The sequence below is a fragment of the Gobio gobio genome (assembly GCF_949357685.1).
Source record: "Gobio gobio genome assembly, chromosome: 13".
Lineage (NCBI taxonomy): Eukaryota > Metazoa > Chordata > Actinopteri > Cypriniformes > Gobionidae > Gobio > Gobio gobio.
The window spans coordinates 32,303,434-32,322,257 of NC_137106.1; the positions used below are offsets into that span (position 1 = coordinate 32,303,434).

Sequence of the window (18,824 nt, forward strand, 5' to 3'; positions counted from 1 at the left end):
AGAATTCTTTTGACACTGACATATGTAATGTTATGTTATGTATAGATGAGACTGAGGCTAGCTGTCACAATGGCTATAAGGTTTTGAGTTAAATGACAAAACAAAAAAACAACAACTGTATAATATAAAATGTATAAAATTACAACATTTAAATGTATGTATTAAATAATAATATTTCATGCATAAATAATTTGATTTGATATAGTGATGTCCCATGTAAAATTAAAGTATTTCATAGTTTTAGGTTTAAAAAAAATATTTAAATAAAAAATCAAATATGAATATTAGATGACAAAAATTAAAAGGAAAATAAGAGATATTTAACTAACTGAAATAAATAGGTTTAAGTCGAAATACTTAAATTACTAAAACTGAAATAAAAATGAATCAATCAAAGCTTTACAGAAATATTAAAAATATTATAAGTGTATATTAAAACACTTGGTTTCACAGCAAAAACATTACTGCCGTACGTCTTGAGAATTTCTCATGAATTGCTTTACTGTCTAATTTTTGCAGAAAAGCCTATAGTAGGCAAGGTTATATTGTGACAACATGCCCCGCCCCAACTGATCAATTTATGATCAATAATTTTCAATAGCATTTTTTGTAGCCAAACAATGATTTTTGTACCGAAATTGAATTTATTTAGGTTTAACTGTGTGGAAAAGTATGACGGCCAACTATAGCCCCTTGTCTCCACCACATGAGTGGTGTGTGGCTTATTGGTTTCCAGTTAAGCTTGAAGGCTCAAAACTGAGTGCTGAAAGGTTGATTTATGAGTTCGCCCAACCCATTCCTCAAGGGCGTTTGTCCCTAAACATGTACTGCAAGTTGCATTGGATAGCAAATATTTGCCAAAAAAAAGACTCAAGTAATACAAGAGAGCTATTACTGTACATAAAACCACCAATATGGATCCACAGTTGTTACTGATAGTGGAGGCATAACGTCATCTTTCTGTCTGAGAGCAGATCTGAAGAAAAGCAATATGGAATGTAAAAAACGCATCCAAGATACAGAACTAGAACTTTCCCCTTTAATCTTGATCTGTGATTGGTTGTATTTTTGATGTTATGAGTCAGTAATCCTTGTGCAGAATGAAAGCGTGTTTTCTTTGCAGGGTGCACAGTCTGCTGCTATTTCTGGATGCTGGCGTGCAATGTCATGCCTCCATTCAATCTCACAATTTTGCATATCACGATCCCCCAGGCAACCACTTAGAATTATTTATTTTTTTTGTGAATATTGCATCCTCGCTGCAGCTGCTTGTATGCTGTCAATGTGACCTGGCAATGCAAGGCAAGGGGCTCTATGGATTTTTAAAGAGAAACACACCTTCAATAATCACAGCTGCTACCAGCTGGGTGGGTTTCTTTTGTGAGAGGATGGCACGTGTGCACTCTGCACATACGTATGCACGCTGAGTTTGCTTGCCGTGCATGTGTGCTGGACGCAGCCCAGACAGGAGCAAATCAGCTGCTCACACAGTTTCCCTCAGGAAGAATTTCTGTCTCATACTCAGTCTCTCTCTCTCTCTCTCTCTACCAGTCTATTCCCTGTTAGGGATGCACTGATAAGTGGTTAGCTGGAGTGGAAGATTTCTGCACTGGGAACACAGATGCGCTGTATGTATTAGACGGACACACACAGACTCACAGGAGCTTTGAAACAGCAAGATGCCAGCTCATCTGAGCCTGGCAGAGCAGAAACGGGAGTGGAGGAAGACAGGCAGAACGGCAGAGCTGGGTCTCGCTGCGATCGCAGAGAAAGGACCGCTGAAGATGTACGACACTGCGAGGAAGCGGAAAGGTTGGTGAGAAGCAGATGATAAATATGACCTTCATTCCCATCAAAAAACACTATTCTGTTGACATTCATTGCATCTGCTAATTTAGGGTCCAAAATAAACAGTGTACAACTTTGACTGGGCATATGTATCCTAAAATTCTGTGTACAAACATGGACTGATTCCTCTTAGGAGCCATAAACCATTACCCATCTGAGAGTATACTAAATTACAAGGAATTTCTTCATGGTTAGCTCAGATAGTGACGTATTAAAAATATATATGTGTGGGTGTGTGTGTGTGTGTTGGCTAGCTGAGCTTAAGGTGTTTATAAGGGCCTTGCGTCACATGTTAGATGTTTGTTATGCAATGTGCCCTGATGACAACTACCTGCTTTAATTTTCTAAGAGCAGCTGACTTATAATATTCATAGAAGCAAATTCAGCAGTTCTGAATGCATCGTGCTGCACACGTCACCCCTCGATATCACTGTTGTGGTGCTATGGAGTATCAAGTTAACCTATTAAGGAGTTCACACTCAACACTTCAGTCAGGCGCTGAATTTGTTGTTCTACACAGCAACAGTAAAACAAATGTTGCCTTTGTAATAGTGTACAGGCCTTGGGCTGTCTTGATTCATTGGACAAAGTCACAACTGGCACGAGACAGGTCTCATGTTCATCTTTATATCTGCCTTTTGGCCCTCAAGTTTTGTTTACAATAAGGTGACCAGACGTCCCCGTTTTCCGGGGACAGTCCCGGTTTTTAGTGTTCTGTCCCCGGAAATGTCCCCGTTTTACAGCTCGTTCAAAACAACCCTCAGATATATTGCAAAAAAGCGCCCAATCACCATACAGCAGCTGCTGTTTATAGGAGCAATCATGTAGTGACTATTTTCACCAGCAGATGGCGCTGTGAGCTACGCTGACTCTACTTGGACGCGCGTGCACGCCACTACTAACGTTACTTCATGAAGAACGTAACCGAGAGCAGAGCGCCATTATCGCCAAATATCAAAAGAAACATCATTATCACTTTCAAGGTAGTAACATACTAACTATTCATGTTAAATTAAAGTAATACTGTTTGTATGTGCTTTATAACAGAGCCTCAACAGGGTGCGGGACTCTGAGAGTTCCGCAGTCATAAAGCAGTGATTAACTTACCACACATCTGAACTATAAAAAAGCATAAATAATTACACCTGTACCAAATACATGTGCAGAATACACATACTTTCTCCTTAAAATAAGCCTAAAATGCTAAATAATAAGACCAATTGGATAGTAAGAGTTGTTTTCAAACACAAACGTAACAAAACAGTAAAAAAAAAGTAATCTATATAGTATAAACTTGTGAAAATAAAAATACAATTATAAAATGATTATTTATCATATGTTGTTTTATTTTTGTAATGTGTTTTTGTGAAGTCATGTTCTAATATTGTTTTGAACTGCTTGTTATTTACAATGATTACTATTAACTGGTTTCATTTTTTTTTTTTTTTTTTTTTGCGGGTGCGTTGAATTGTATTAAATCCAGACCAAAAATCCTAATAATCAGACTAAATCATAATTATTCATGTTAAAAATAATATACACTCACCTAAAGGATTATTAGGAACAACTGTTCAATTTCTCAATTAATGAAATTATCTAATCAACCAATCACATGGCAGTTGCTTCAATGCATTTAGAGGTGTGGTCCTGGTCAAGACAATCTCCTGAACTCCAAACTGAATGTCGGAATGGGAAAGAAAGGTGATTTAAGCAATTTGGAGCATGGCATGGTTTTTGTTGCCAGACAGGCCAGTCTGAGTATTGCACAATCTGCTCAGTTACTGGGATTTTCACACACAACCATTTCTAGGGTTTACAAAGAATGGTGTGAAAAGGGAAAAACATACAGTATGCGGCAGTCCTGTGGGTGAAAATGCCTTGTTGATGCTAGAGGTCAGAGGAGAATGGGCCGACTGATTCAAGCTGATAGAAGAGCAACTTTGACTGAAATAACCACTCGTTACAACCGAGGTATGCAGCAAAGCATTTGTGAAGCCACAACACACAAAACCTTGAGGCGGATGGGCTACAACAGCAGAAGACCCCACCGGGTACCACTCATCTCCACTACAAATAGGAAAAAGAGGCTACAATTTGCACAAGCTCACCAAAATTGGACAGTTAAAGACTGGAAAAATGTTGCCTAGTCTGATGATTCTCGATTTCTGTTGAGACATTCAGATGGTAGAGTCAGAATTTGGCGTAAACAGAATGAGAACATGGATCCATCATGCCTTGTCACCACTGTGCAGGCTGGTGGTGGTGGTGGTGTAATGGTGTGGGGGATGTTTTCTTGGCACACTTTAGGCCCCTTAGTGCCAATTGGGCATCGTTTAAATGCCACGGCCTACCTGAGCATTGTTTCTGACCATGTCCATCCTTTTATGACCACCATGTACCCATCCTCTGATGGCTATTTCCAGCAGGATAATGCACCATGTCACAAAGCTTGAATCACTTCAAATTGGTTTCTTGAACATGACAATGAGTTCACTGTACTAAAATGGCCCCACAGTCACCAGATCTCAACCCAATAGAGCATCTTTGGGATGTGGTGGAACGGGAGCTTCGTGCCCTGGATGTGCATCCCACAAATCTCCATCAACTGCAAGATGCTATCCTATCAATATGGGCCAACATTTCTAAAGAATGCTTTCAGCACCTTGTTGAATCAATGCCACGTAGAATTAAGGCAGTTCTGAAGGCGAAAGGGGGGTCAAACACAGTATTTGTATGGTGTTCCTAATAATCCTTTAGGTGAGTGTAGGGAGCCCACAACAACAATAACAACAAAACCATTCAAAAAAATTTATTGTCCCTGTTTTTTAATTAAAAAGATAATAACAAATTAGATTTTAGTGATATTTTGACCACTCAAATAGGAAATGTCCCCGGTTTCCATTTCAGAAATCTGGTCACCTTAGTTTACGAAGGCGTTTTTAAATGAACACGTTGACTTTTTGGGGACGTTAGCTTATTCACCATATCCCCCAGAGTTAGATAAGTCCATACATACCATTCTCATCTCCGTGCATGCCATAACTCTTTCTGACGCACCCACCGCTAGCCTAGCTTAGCACAAAGACTGGAGGTAAACGGCTCCAGCTAGCCTACTGCTCAATAAGTGAGAAAATAACGGCAATAATAATCAAGAGCTTTGAGCCGTACCATGAGTGCAGCGGCACAATGATATTACGCAGCGCCTGAAAATAGTCCCCAGCACGGTCCCTGTAAGCAGGTTCCAATTGTGTACAGAGACAATTTTTGCTTGTTTATCACGCCTCTTGTGCAGTATAAAGTACATAGCAGACTCCCCAGACCAATGTTCAATCTTAAATTGAGCTTGGTCTGGTGATAGCCAGACAACTGAGATATATCTGATCTGAGAGTTTTTATTAAAATAATATTAAAACCGAACATGTATTTCGAACAGGCAAAATCAAATGACCTCATCTTTTGCAGTCAAAACTGACTGCATCCACACAAGCAGCGTGCATATAGGTTGCGTGCAGAGTATGTTGCCTTATCAAATCACACTACATTACTGCCGTTCTAGACAATGTACCTTTGTAAAAGTGGGGTTTTAGCACTTACTAACATGAAGCACTAATATAGAGACAGACTGTGCATTGAGATCGATTAAGACTCAAACTCCCTTTGATACAAAAACATACCCTGTGTGCTTTCTTGTTTTTAATATTTATGTTGTTATTATACGAGCAAGAATGCCATTTTCCCCAAATATCCACACAATTGCAAATCTGACATTGATTTTATACAACAGTTCACCCAGTATTGTTTGCTCCATTTTGCAATGAAATAATAGTTCCAACGAAAGCCATACCAGAACTGTTGTGCGTCTCCAAGCAATACACAGCTGTGTCACGTTGGTGAACTAATCTACAGCTTTGAACAAATCTGGAGAGTCAATGACTCAATGACCCATTCATAAATAAATACAGCCACTTGTTTCGTCATTGAATGAATGAATGACTAGATGGCTCACTCATTAAGACAGTGACTTAATGTCACCTACTGGCAGTTCTAGTTCAACATTTAAAAGTATCACTTTGTTTCTACCATCATTGCATATTTCTCTATTGAACATTTACATGAAAATATGAAACATTTATTTTAAAATGGTATTTATAAATGTTAAAAAATGCACCTGAAAAGTGACTGCAGAAGTGGAAGAGAGGGGGTACTCAGAAGGATGTTAAATGCCTCAGGGGGTACGCCACTTTAAAAAATTTGGGAACCAAGCACTCAGCTAAGCATTCCTCATTTTTGTTGTAATGTTGTAAATCATCACACCCCTTACATTCCAACCTGCCAGTATGCTTTTCAAACTGGGTTGGAGAATCAGCAGAATTTTTAGAGACCATAAAAACTAAGATTTTTTTGTTTGGTGTTTATATTTAATAGATAAATATATCTTTTTTTAAAATCCTAAACAAGTTTTTTTTTCCAGATTCCAGCTCTGACGTGAAACCCACTGCCCTGGAACAGAAAAGAAAAGCATGTGCTCCACCACACTCCACGGCGCAGATTAATATCAAAAAACGAAATGGAAATAATGCAGGTCTGAAATGGCTAATATTTATCCATCAATTCAATTAGCATTTTCCTTTTCAAACCCTTCCATTTTCTGATACTGCTGCCATGGATACAAAGTCAATAAAGATGCAATACTTTGGATTCAAGTCTTTGAAGCTGAATCTTTGCGGAGCTCCTCCCAGCAGCTCATTTTTGTCATTTACACCAACCTAGTTTAATTTATTATATTACATGCAAAAACACATTTCTGATTAATTATTTTGTAATTTAGAGTCGAATGCGCTAAAAGTGGACGAAAGACTGCGACTGGCCCGGGAACGGAGAGAGGCGTACCAAAAACAGCTGGGTATTTTCCTTACTCTAAACATTTAACAATTACCAACTGAAGTACAAACAGAAAGGTTTATTACAAAAGTTTTTATTGGTGTACCTGAACTGTAGCACTGCGGGAGCACGGCTGGCTGGCGAGGGAGGAGCGGGCCAAGCAGTTCTATGAGAAACACCTGGAGGAGCGACGGAAGAAGTTGGAGGAGCAGCGACAAAGAGAGGAAAAGAGGAGGATGGCGGTCGAGGAGAAACGCAGACAGAGGATCAAAGAAGAAAGAGTGAGTTAAAATTATGAAAAATGCTTGGTTGGAGAGAATTTGTTAGTATAGCTTATATATGCTACCAAATGAAAATGTTGGGGACATCCATTTGGGGAAATTAATGAATGAATAACATTTTCAAAATAACTCAGAGTATAACACCATATAACAGGTTGCCACCTGTGCAATAAGACCATTCATGAAATTTCCTCACTACTAAATATTCCACGGTCGACTGTTAGTGGTATTAAAACAAAAGTGGAATCAATTGGGAACAGAAGCAGCTCATTCACGAAGTGGAAAGCCACGTTGAAAAAAATAATAATAATAATGTTATATATATATATATATATATATATAACATTATTATTATTATTTTTTTCACATATTCACAGAGTGGGGTCAGCGCATACTGAGGCGCACAGAAGAAGTCAGCAACTTTCTGCAGTCAATAGCTACAGACCTCCAAACTTCGTTTGGCCTTCAGTTTAGCTCAAGAACATTGAGTAAAGAGCTTCATGGAATGAGTTTCCATGGTCGAGCAGCTGCATCCAAGCCTTGAAATGCAAGTGCAATGTAAAGTGTCGGATAGTGGTGTAGCGGAAATGTGTTCACGGGGGTGACGAATCACGTTTCTCTGTCTGGCAATCCGATGGACGAGTCTAGGTTTGGCGGTTGTCAGGAGAACGGTACTTGCCTGACTGCTTTACACTGTGCCAAGTGTAAAGTTTGGTGGAGGGGGGGGGGGTTGTGGGGTTGTTTTTCAGGGGTTGGGCATGGCCCCTTAGTTCCAGTAAAAGGAACTCTTAATGCTTCAGCATACCAAGACATTTTGGACAATTTCATGCTCCCAACCTTGTGGGAACAGTTTGGGGATGGCCCCTTCCTCTTCCAACACGACTGTGCACCAGTGCACAAAGCAAGGTCCATAAAGACATGGATGAGCGAGTTTGGTGTGAGTCCTGACCTCAACCCGATGAATTAAAGCAGAGACGGCAAGCTAGGCCTTCTTGTCCAACATCAGTACCTGACCTCACAAATGCGCTTATAGAAGAATGGTCAAAAATTCCCATAAACACACTCCTAAACCTTGTGGAAAGCCTTCCCAGAAGGGTTGAAGCCGTTATTGCTGCAAAGAGTGGGCCAACTCCATATTAAACCCAACGGATTAAGAATGGGATGTCATTAAAATTCATGTGCATGTAAAGGCAGGCGTCCCAAAACTTTTGGCAATATAGTGTTTATAGATCAAAAGGTTTTAAGCTCATAAATTGAGTTAAGAGTGTCCACATTTTTGATTGGTAGTGTATATTGTCAGTTTAATATGCACTGATTGCAGCAACAATGATGAAACATTTCTCTTGAGATTTTGCAACCATGATTAAAAACATATGGAGCATGGGATGATGGGAATGTTTTCATCCCATGTTTTAGGAGCGTTATGAGTCTGTGGTGCGGAAGACGATGGAAAAGAGTCAGAAGGCCAAACAGAAACACTGCACACGAAGGGTCAACAAGAACGAAAACAAAAATGGTGAATATCTCAATGCATGACTCAAAACGCAGAAACTGGCACTAAAACTGTCTTCTAGTCTTGCATCCATTTTCCCAATTCCTTTTCTGACCACTTCCTGTTAGTCGCTCTGCTTTCTGCTCTTCTCCAGCTAAACACCGCTCTCTTAGTCAGTGGGAGATTGACCTTGTCCGTCGTCTTCAGACCCCTACCGTCTCTTATCTAGCCAGAAGCAGGAGCGCTGTGTGTCTGTCACGAGACACAGGTATCACTTTAGAGTGACAAATTGTATCTTTCATTCAGATATTTAAAGGGAAAAGCATAAGTCTGCAGCTGGGTGTAATAAATATAGGCTCTCTCTTTTCTTCTCCTGCTCATTGCTTCACCCTATTTCTCTGTACTCATTCTTCCTTATCTTAAAAAAAAAAAAACACACCATACATCTTCAGTTGTTCATGTTTGTCGCCGTTCAGCCTCATGTCATACCATGGACTCCAGCACCATGCGAAAGCCAAAGGTGCATTGTGGGAAAGTGCCAAACAGGCCTGCAAGCTCAAGTCCAAACGTCACCATCCGCAGAACCACCAACAGAGAGCTGGTGGGAGTTAGCCCATTTTTTTAAAAAAATATATAACCTCAAAAAAGTGTTACTTTGCTGCATGGAGTAACGCATCTAAACATTTTTTTTTTTTAACATATATTACTTCAGGTGGCAAAAGGTGATTTTGAGGGACAAGACTTGAAAAAGCTACAAACAACAACTGAAATCAAGCCCAAACAGGACACAAACCCACCAGAGAAAACTGTCCTCCCACCATCATGGTACATTTATATTTTTGTAATCTTAGACTTAAACGTCCATTCTCCATGTAATATCATTACTGTCTAGGGGAAACAATTGAGATAATAAAGTTGTATTATATGGCAGTAAATTTCAATTTCATGTAGTTTGTCCTTGCATGTCATGCAGAAAAGCAGTGGTAAAGCACAACTGACATAAACTCAGTAACTTGCAATTTTACATTTCAACCACAGATGGCGACCAAGAGGCTAAAGTTGTGTAGTACAGCTTTAAAAAGATCTCACTTGTGTTTTACTTTCCTACAGGAATGAGTAACACTAAACTTTCCTCACACTCAAAAGTCACAAAATTATACTGTGGGTCATTTTGACCCATTCTATCTTTATATACCCATTCCCAAGGCTGCAGAACAGATCACATGTCAGACACGCCACACTTAAACAAGATAGTTTACCTCCACTGCCAGAAGAGGAGGATCTAGAACCAGAGTATGAACTCTCCTCTGGTCATCTACAACCTGACGAAACACTTACTCAAAGTCTGCTAGATAACCAACTCCAGTTGACTCCAGTAGGCTCTCAGATTCCTAATGGTAAGTGAAAGACTCAAACACATTTTCCAATGATTCCCTCATTTTAATGATATTAAAAGTTCAGTTTAGAACCTTTTATGCTGAAACGGTTCTTTGTGTTTGGTATTTCTATTATTTTTTTCCTGCATTAGGTTCTTGTACTTTTGAACCGAAAAAATAAACTCAACTAAAATATTAATTTAGAACAAACAATGGATGGATTACATTTTTTAAATAAAACAAATTGAATTGCTTAAAGTAAATTAAATGTATTTTGTAAAATGACAAAATATATACTATAAGTGCAAGATTTAATATTAAAAGAAGAGGCAAATTCATAATTTGCTCATGGTTTTGGGAATAGGTTTCAGTATCTTTTACTGAATCTTTGGCAGTTCTTGCCTTGTTTTACAGAGTGCTGTTGACACCAAAGTGTCTCTTAACACAGAGAACACTAAGTGGTTGTGAATATTGTGAAGGTATTGTGAATATCCTGGTGAAATGTCTCTACACTTATTCACTTTCAGGACCAAGTCCGATTGGTGACGGCGCTCAAGTCAGACCTACTACTTGGACTACAGACCCTGAGCAGGCCACTCGCTTACTGGCAGAGAAAAGAAAGCAAGCCCGACTCCAGAGAGAGAAAGAGGAAGAGGAACGCAGACAGAAAGAGGAGACAGAGAGGTATACTTTAGTATTCTTACCTTTCCTCTATCAGTGAAACTATGAAGTTATCTTTTGTGTCTTAGTATTTTAAACTTAACTTTTGATTATAATCAATACAAAATTGTATTTGTAAATGAAAAAGGCCACAATTTAGGCTGGTTCTTTCCTGAAACAACTAGAGTTATACAGTTATATGTTAAAGATAAAATGCAGTACATGAAATCTGAACTTCATGATGGCAGATATAAATTCCCGAAGTGTTTTAGGCATCTCAATGAACTTGTGTGGCTCATCTTTGCAGAAAGAGCAGAGATGAACTGGCCCGTCGGAGAGCTGAAGAACGAGTCAGACAGGAGGCAGAGGGCCTGAGACTGGAGGAGGAAAAAAGGAAGAGAGAGGAAGAAGAGCGACTTCAGGCTGAGGAGGAAAACGCTCGCAGAAAGAAAGAGGAGGAAAAAAGGCTTCAACAGCAGGTATTAAAGCTTTTGGATGTTTAAAGGGCTCACGAACTGCATTGTTTTATAATGTTCCCTGGGGTGCCCTTATAACGTTAGTATGACTTTTACATAAAAATAAAAAAAACCCATCTTTGCATATTAAATAAGTAGCCATTACATGTGGAACTCTCTAGAAAACCTTTCGTATATTTTTACTTAGCTGTCAAGGTTAACTAATTGTGAAAAGTGTTGATTATAGCATTATATTTAGATCTATGGCATTATATTTAGATTGTGGCAGTGATGAGCATTATGTCCGATCACAGACATGTTGAGTGCATGAACGTAGTGATCATTGCAATTCGATTTCTGCACACTAACGAATGCTTTCATCATAACTAACACAACGTAAATAAGAGATTTGTTTATTATAACGGGAGTTTTGTCAAGAGCCCACAACTCCACAAGGGAGCATTCCTTGGTCGCATTCTATACATAATTTAATCACAGTTTAAATAACAGATTATTTTCATCTTACTAAAAGAAACAATGTGAAGTTGACAGCTTAGTCACTGGTTTGATTTACTGGCACAACGAAGAAACGAACGAAGAACATCTGACTGTACATGAATTACATATCAGAAATCACTGGTCACAGATCAGGCATTAGAATGAACAGTTACTTACATGTTGTGGCATTACTGTCGAGTCCATATCGTAAAAGTCTGTTTACAAAGTCTGCGTGAACTGCGACTGATTTACCAAAGAATCCACAGTGAAATGTAACAAATACAAATAAATAGTCAACTGAGACATTCACATTGTTGAAAATAAATAAAGCACATTCCTAGCATTAGGAAGCTTTGGAAGGTAATGTTATTTTTAGTCCAGTGATCCTTTATCTCTTATTTCCTCGTCATCTCACTAACACGCCAGTGGGCGGGGCCGAAGTTGCAATGAAGTAGGCGTTGATACATAGCAGTGGTTCTCAAAGTGCGGTACGCGTACCACAGGCTCCTTCTAGTAGTACACAGAGGAATCACTAAATTAAAGTCCCTGTAAAGGCGATTCTAAAATTTGTTTGTAAACACATTATACATGTTAGAAATGTATTGCTGAAACACGTTAGACTGTGAACTGTGTTGTACTAAAACGGTGGCTCGATGACGCACTGGAGCCACTGAGCCTGGCCCCTCCCCTAACATTATAACAACTAACGTTAGAGCACATTCGCATCAGTTCGCCCGTTCAATCGCGAGTTACTGTCATTACCGTTAGTTACTACAGCCTACAGTTATCTAGCTAGTTATGCCTTCATCACGTAAATGCATTTTACCTAGTTGCGATAAATTACAAATCAGCTTATAAAACAAAATCGATGATATCAAGAAGAGGTGGATTCATTTTGTGAACTGCTATCTTGATCACCACCAACACTGCCTCTGCAGTGATCGCTTTACACCGGATAGTTTTACAAACTTTCATCGGAGACAACTGATAATCCACTGCAGAATGGGTCCGAACCGACTATCACCCTGGACTTCACCCTCCCGTCCCGCTGACATCTGGTGCCATAGTTGGCAGTGCGTGCCCACCAGTGTTGTCTTGTGCTTACTGCAGCTTTCCCGTGAGTGGGCGTGGTTTCAACGCAGACACCGGACACACCCCCGGCATTTGAGAGCAGAGAATGCTGCCTATTTTTTCCAAGATTTTGCTTGGCATTTTTTTTTATCATTCAAATTTGTTTGGGTGGTTAATAACACTTTTTTCCTGTGGTGTGACAAACTCAGAACAAATATTTAATTGGGACTTTACAGAAACTTTAAATATAAATTAATGTAAAAAATATATATATATATATTTAATCTTTATTTGAGTAAAGTTTTTTATATATAGTTCTTATAGTATGATGACCTCTTATACGTCAAAAGCTTAAGGAAAATGTAATTTTTCAGTTCATGGCCCCTTTAAAAAAAATTCCATACTCAGGTCAATATGTAGAAACAATTATAAGACGACCATTTGAAAAGTATTCAGCATCCCAACAAGCCTGACTTGATTTTGAGGCAGGACTGTCTATTTGTCCAACCAGTGACAGATGGAGAAGTGCTCGGGAAACATGTTTGAAAATCATTGGTCAAAACATTTAGCAAAAAACAAACTTCAGCTTTCAGTTATTCATATGCTACTCTTACTGACAATACAATCTTTTTAGCTTCAAACCATTTATTTTTCCTCACTAAAATAAAGCTAGGATCATATAAGATGGATCATTGGCATAAAAGAATAAAAATTCCTATAATGCTCCATAATGTGTTCTCAGAGAGAGGAAGAGGCTCGTCAAAGGGTGCTGGCAGAGCAGCAGAGACTGGAAAGAGAGAGTCGTTTCCAGAGAGAGGAGGCCGAACGCCAAGATCGGAAAAAGGTATGTCTTTGGATACTTTTATACTTTTATTCAGCAAGGATGCATTGAATTGATCAAAAGTCATAGTAAACACATTTATAATGTTAAAAAAAAAGATTTATATTTCAAATGAAAAATCTTTTGAACTTTCAAATCAGTAAACAATCCTGAAAAAAGTTTCACCGCTTCTACAAAAATATTAGTTTTCAGCATTTATGATAAAATGTTTCTTGAGCAGCAAATCAGCACATTAGAATGATTTCTGAAGGATCATGTCACTCATGTGAAGACTGGATATAGTCTATACACAGGAATAGATTATTTGTAATTTATTCATTATTAATGAATAAATTATATACATTATTAATTTGTAGAAACCAGTTATTTTAAATGGTAATACTATTTCACAATATTACTGTTTTACTGTACTTTTGATGAAATGCTGCCTTAGTGAGCATAAGAGACTTCTTTCCAAAAAATCGTACTGACTATATTGTACATAAATATTGTGCTTTCAATTTTCCCCAAATCAGCGCCTGGAACAAATCATGAAAAGAACAAGAAAGACAGACTCCGAAGAAAAGGTAAGACTATCACTGGCAGGCGCTTTGTTTATGCCTCACCTAGAGGCCCTGCTGATTTTTTGTCCCCATTAGAAAACTGCATCGGTGAAGGATAACTTGCCTTGTGAGAATGTCAAGCCTGTAATCAGGCTACCAGGTCCAGGAAAAACGCCAAAGCTGGAGCTGAGGGACGGGGAGGATATGCTTCCTACTGTGGCCTTCAAAGAACGCAGATCCTTCCACAGTCTTTCTGGCCTAGATGAGATACAAGCCCATCAGCAAACTGGTATGCGAATACATTCAATTGTGGATAACTTTTGAAATCTTCATTTAAAGTCCCCCCGTAGTCAATAATTGTATCCCTTGAAACTAATTTTTGATCACCAATATAACATATTTAAAAAACTATTTACAGTGGAAAAAAATGTCTTCATGTCTTAAAATATCTTAAATGTAACTCTACACCCCTGCTTCAGTTAGTATACGTGGATCCTTGCATATGCAAATTAGCCTCCACTCACACCAGCTCAGAGATCCACTCGCTCAACTTTATTGTAGTAAACGCTGCACAAAGGTATCGCTCTTAGCAACGTCGGACACATAACGGTAATTCATATGATAAGCCTTTGGCTTGACTACATTATCAAACAGCAAATAATGTGTTTCTAATGTTACATAAACCATGTTCCCGTTCGCCATCTCAGTCTGCCTTCTAAAAATCAGCATCCTTATAAACGCTTTGAACAACTCAGAACGCCAGTGGAGAAAGGCATGTAGTTCATCATAACATTGCAATATACATCATATAAATAACTATATCCACTATATTGCTAAATGTACATGATTTTTCATATCAACAGAAAAATCTTGAGACTCCCCTGCTTCACAGTGTAGTTAATGATATGCTAAAGCCCGCCCGCTTGATGACGTGATTGGTTACAAGGTAGATTGTGACGTCAGAAACACCAGCGATTTCAAACCATGTTTTTGAGACTGTCTTTGATTCCCTGCTGTTTTAAGGAGAAAATACTCCACAATGGTGTTGAACTATGAATTTGCACATGGTTTGTCTTAAAGCATATTAAAAACATCACATAGACTTATAAAAACATGATTTTAAATATTACAAAGAATTATACATGCTTAAATATTAGGTAAGGATGGTGATTAAAAAGTAATTTACGTAAATATAATTTAAACATATCTGAAGCATAAACATCTGTTCATTACTTGGTATAGTATACTGTTATTAAATGCATTGCCACCTGTTTTTATATTATTAATACATTTGATTTAAATAAATTCATATTTTAAAGCTGTCATACAGTTGGTAGACAAAATATCATTTTTCTCCTCCCCATGCTTTAGAGGTTATTTAACCCACGGACCTGTCATATGATGCCACGACCGTCAGAGCAACTTCAGCAAGCTTGTCTTTCTGAAAAACACAAAAAAAACAACGACAACATATGCACACGATTCCCCTGCACTTTAAAAAAACCTGTAGGTAACAAGTCACAATTCCTTCTACAGCATACAGTTCTTGAACTACTGCTTGATTTGCTAGTGACAACATGCATCGCTGAGTAGCCAGATCTTTTTGGGTATGTTGTAATATTAAATTAATAATAACAACAACAACAACGATGACATACATTACCCACCAAATAATACTTGAATGCTTTGTTTTTTTTAGCTTTATATTTAGTCATTTTATATTTTAGTGAGTATGTTTATGGTGTTATAAAGAGAAATGCTTTCTCTTTGAATCTCTGAGCAGTGATGTAATAGTCTTAAGGATTTAGTTGTCTTATCAAGTACATATAAACAGAAATTCACCATGCATACTGCACACTACTGTTCAAAAGTTTGGGGTCAGTATGATTATTTTTTTTTTTTTTAAACAATTAATACTTTTATTCAGCAATGATGTATTAAAGTAAAAATTTTCTAATCCTGAAAAAATTTATAATTATTTCCACAAAATATTAAGCAGCACAATGGTTTTTAATATTGATAATAATAAGAAATGTTTCTTGAACAGCAAATCAGCATAATAATGATTTCTGAAGGACCATTTGACACTGAAGTAATGACGCTGAAAATTCAGCTTTGATCACAGAAATAAATTACATAAAATATTTTAAAACAGCTGTTTTAAATTGTAATAATATTTTACAATATTACAGCTTTTTTATCAGACAAATGCAGCCTGGGTGAGCATAAGAACAAAAATCGTACTCACCCCAAACGTTTGAATGTTAGCGTATGTATGTGTACAGTATTTGTTTATAACCAGTTATCTATAACCAGTTATCTCTCTTTGCAATGCTGCTGTTTTCACTCATGAGGGTACAAGTGTATACAGAGGTCATTTTCCATCTGTCCTTATTGCTGAATAGCGCTTTTGTATCACAGTATTATGCCAGACAGGTGAGCTCATGAATTTCCACAGTTTGTGTAGCTGGTTTTGCACTGCTGCTATTTAGCTGTTCCAAATAAGAACATCCCCCTCACCCCTTTTTCTTAAATCAAAGTTTATGATTATTACGTGCTCGTCTGCCTTATGAACATTAATATATTGTGCCGGTACCCGCTGACCTTGTGCAATGATAGAGGCTTATGCAAATAAGGTGTAAAGATGTAAACAGTTTAATTCATTTTTTTATTGGTGTAAGTAAATAAGCTTAAAAAAACAGACTGGTTGTTGGTGTGTTTTTTGACCACAGTCTACAAAAACACAATTGAAACGGAGTAAGCATTGGATTTCCAGTTGAGGTTTTGCATTAGCTGAAATGATTGCAGGGGGGCTGAATGTTCTTGTAGCCCAAAAACATTGTTACATGTTTGGTGAGTTGGGCAAATGTTAACAGAAACCTGACCAGATGAGAAGAACCCTGGAGAACATGTCCAGTAGTTCTAATTTATGCCTACCTGGACTGCGAAGAAAATAAAAGCTTAATTTACAAAGAACTTTTAGCTTTAGCTTAGAAGTGCTTACATTGACTAAATGTTACAAATACGTACCATAATCATAAATTTAAATAATTAGTGTGATTTTCCTAGTAAAAATCTTTGAGAAATAGAATTAATCCAAAAAAATGACTTTTAGTAACATGAAGTACATTTTGGTGTGACCCTGGTTGTCTAGGAATAAACATGAAATAACCATAAAATATTTTAAAATATTACAATAAATGTTTTAATATTTTTATTATTTAAATTGTAAATAAAAAAAGGTAAAACATAAAAATGTTTCATGTTATTCAATTTTAAGCAATACATTTACTACAACTGAATTTAACAGATTATGCCCAAAATGTGACATTGTATAATGTTAATAGTTATATACAGACAATACTTCTAAATCTCTGACAGGACAAAATGCTCCATTTTAAAAGTAGCTAACTTACTTGCAATGTTAAATTGATTTCATGTTAGATAATAGTTTATCTAACATATCCAATCGTTCAAAAATATGAGATTTGTGCCTCTAATACTAAAAAAACAAATGGGACAACAAACAAATTGTACCCTATTCCTGGAAAGTGCCACATATGCAACAGACGCTAAACCTCGGGGGATTGAATTTTGCAGCACTTACCAGATTTTGTGGGATTAAAGTGAGTTTTTAACAACATTTGGTTGCATCATCCGAGCTAAAACCGCGTTAGATTACACAATGGCGTCGTTCTTTGAAGACAACAGTGGAATTCTCAACTAAATTTAGGCTAATTGGACCACCTGTCCACAGTTGCTGTTTTACTATCGGTGAGTCGACCAACTGTTTCCTCCTCTGTGATAATCTCACACTAGTTTAAGCAGAAAATGAAGTATTCAAATTATATCGTTTTGTGCTAAACCAGCAGTTTTATATGTTTATTTACAGCTAATCTGAGGTGTTTCGAAAGCTTGATTAGCTTGACGTGGACAGAAGATAAACAAACATAGATGTTTGAGTCAACCAGCAGGTGGCGCTACAAGCAAATAAATTACAAATTACTACATAAACATGTTCTTTTCCCAATACTAGCGGTACAAACACGTTGTGTTTTTGGGGACTTTACATAGACATAATGCCTTTTACACGTTACAAACTGTATTCTATCCCCTAAACCCATGCCCATCACAGAAAACTTTCTGCATTTGTTTAAAAAAAAAACATAATTTAGTCTGATGTATAAGCTGTTTTCCTCATGGGGACCAAAAAATGTCCCCACACGTACAAATGATTTCAGATATTGTCATCTTCGTGAGGACATTTTGTCCTCACATAGCGTAGGGTTTATCTGGACCACACACACACGCACGTAATTTCTTGCAATTCGGTAATATGTCAGTATCCCAGACTTTTTAAAGTGGTGGTTCATCAAAATGAAATGTTTAAGCTTTCCACAATGCGTTTAGTATGTCCATTGTCCATTATAATGAATAAAAATGATTATCGCATTTAAATAATTCTTCATGTCCCTGAGGCACTTCACTGAATTTGTACTTAGAAAATATTTCTCAAAATAATGTATATATTATTTAATGTAATAATGTAAGCATTTATTTGTGTTAATTTTTTGTGGAAAATATTTTTCTAAAATATATTATTAGAATATTTTATAAAAGCCAGACTATAAATGTATGTGCATCAGTCTGAACTCAGTCCTGTCACGTCAATATGCCCATAATAATTTAGACTCACTCCACTATGTGGCATCATTTACCAGAAATTACATAATCCAGGTCTCTTTAACAGTGGTGCAAAAGATGGTAAGTAGTATCATACTTTTTATTCATATTTTTGAGTTTAACAACTCAACCCCATCACATAAAATTAAGATGGAAAATCCATAATTATATATATACTTATTTCATTGCTGCCATA

At 37.3% G+C, this 18,824-nt stretch overlaps 1 protein-coding gene across 2 annotated transcripts; it reads left to right on the forward strand.

Moving 5' to 3' along the window:
- The first annotated feature begins 1,406 nt into the window (after window positions 1-1,406).
- map7a (microtubule-associated protein 7a) lies at window positions 1,407-16,638 on the forward strand. Of its 2 annotated transcripts, XM_079833695.1 has the most exons (15): window positions 1,407-1,812; window positions 6,320-6,430; window positions 6,677-6,751; window positions 6,847-7,010; window positions 8,427-8,526; window positions 8,657-8,770; window positions 8,979-9,103; window positions 9,215-9,327; window positions 9,709-9,899; window positions 10,406-10,562; window positions 10,846-11,017; window positions 13,305-13,406; window positions 13,919-13,969; window positions 14,042-14,234; window positions 15,317-16,637. In XM_079833695.1, the coding sequence occupies exons 1-15, from the start codon at window positions 1,680-1,682 to the stop codon at window positions 15,325-15,327; spliced, it is 1,812 nt and encodes a 603-aa protein (XP_079689821.1). In that variant the 5' UTR covers window positions 1,407-1,679; the 3' UTR covers window positions 15,328-16,637. The 2 variants fall into 2 exon arrangements, with proteins under 2 accessions (XP_079689821.1, XP_079689822.1); XM_079833696.1 differs by lacking the exon at window positions 8,657-8,770 and having other exon boundaries at window positions 1,591-1,812; window positions 15,317-16,638.
- Window positions 16,639-18,824: the final 2,186 nt, after the last annotated feature.

Coding starts and splice junctions, on each gene's coding strand:
- map7a (XM_079833695.1), top strand. CDS start 1,680: ATGCCAGCTCATCTGAGCCTGGCAGAGCAGAAACGGGAGTGGAGGAAG. Junction 6,431..6,676: donor ACGAAATGGAAATAATGCAG/GTCTGAAATGGC, acceptor TTTGTAATTTAG/AGTCGAATGCGCTAAAAGTG. Junction 7,011..8,426: donor AGAGGATCAAAGAAGAAAGA/GTGAGTTAAAAT, acceptor CCCATGTTTTAG/GAGCGTTATGAGTCTGTGGT.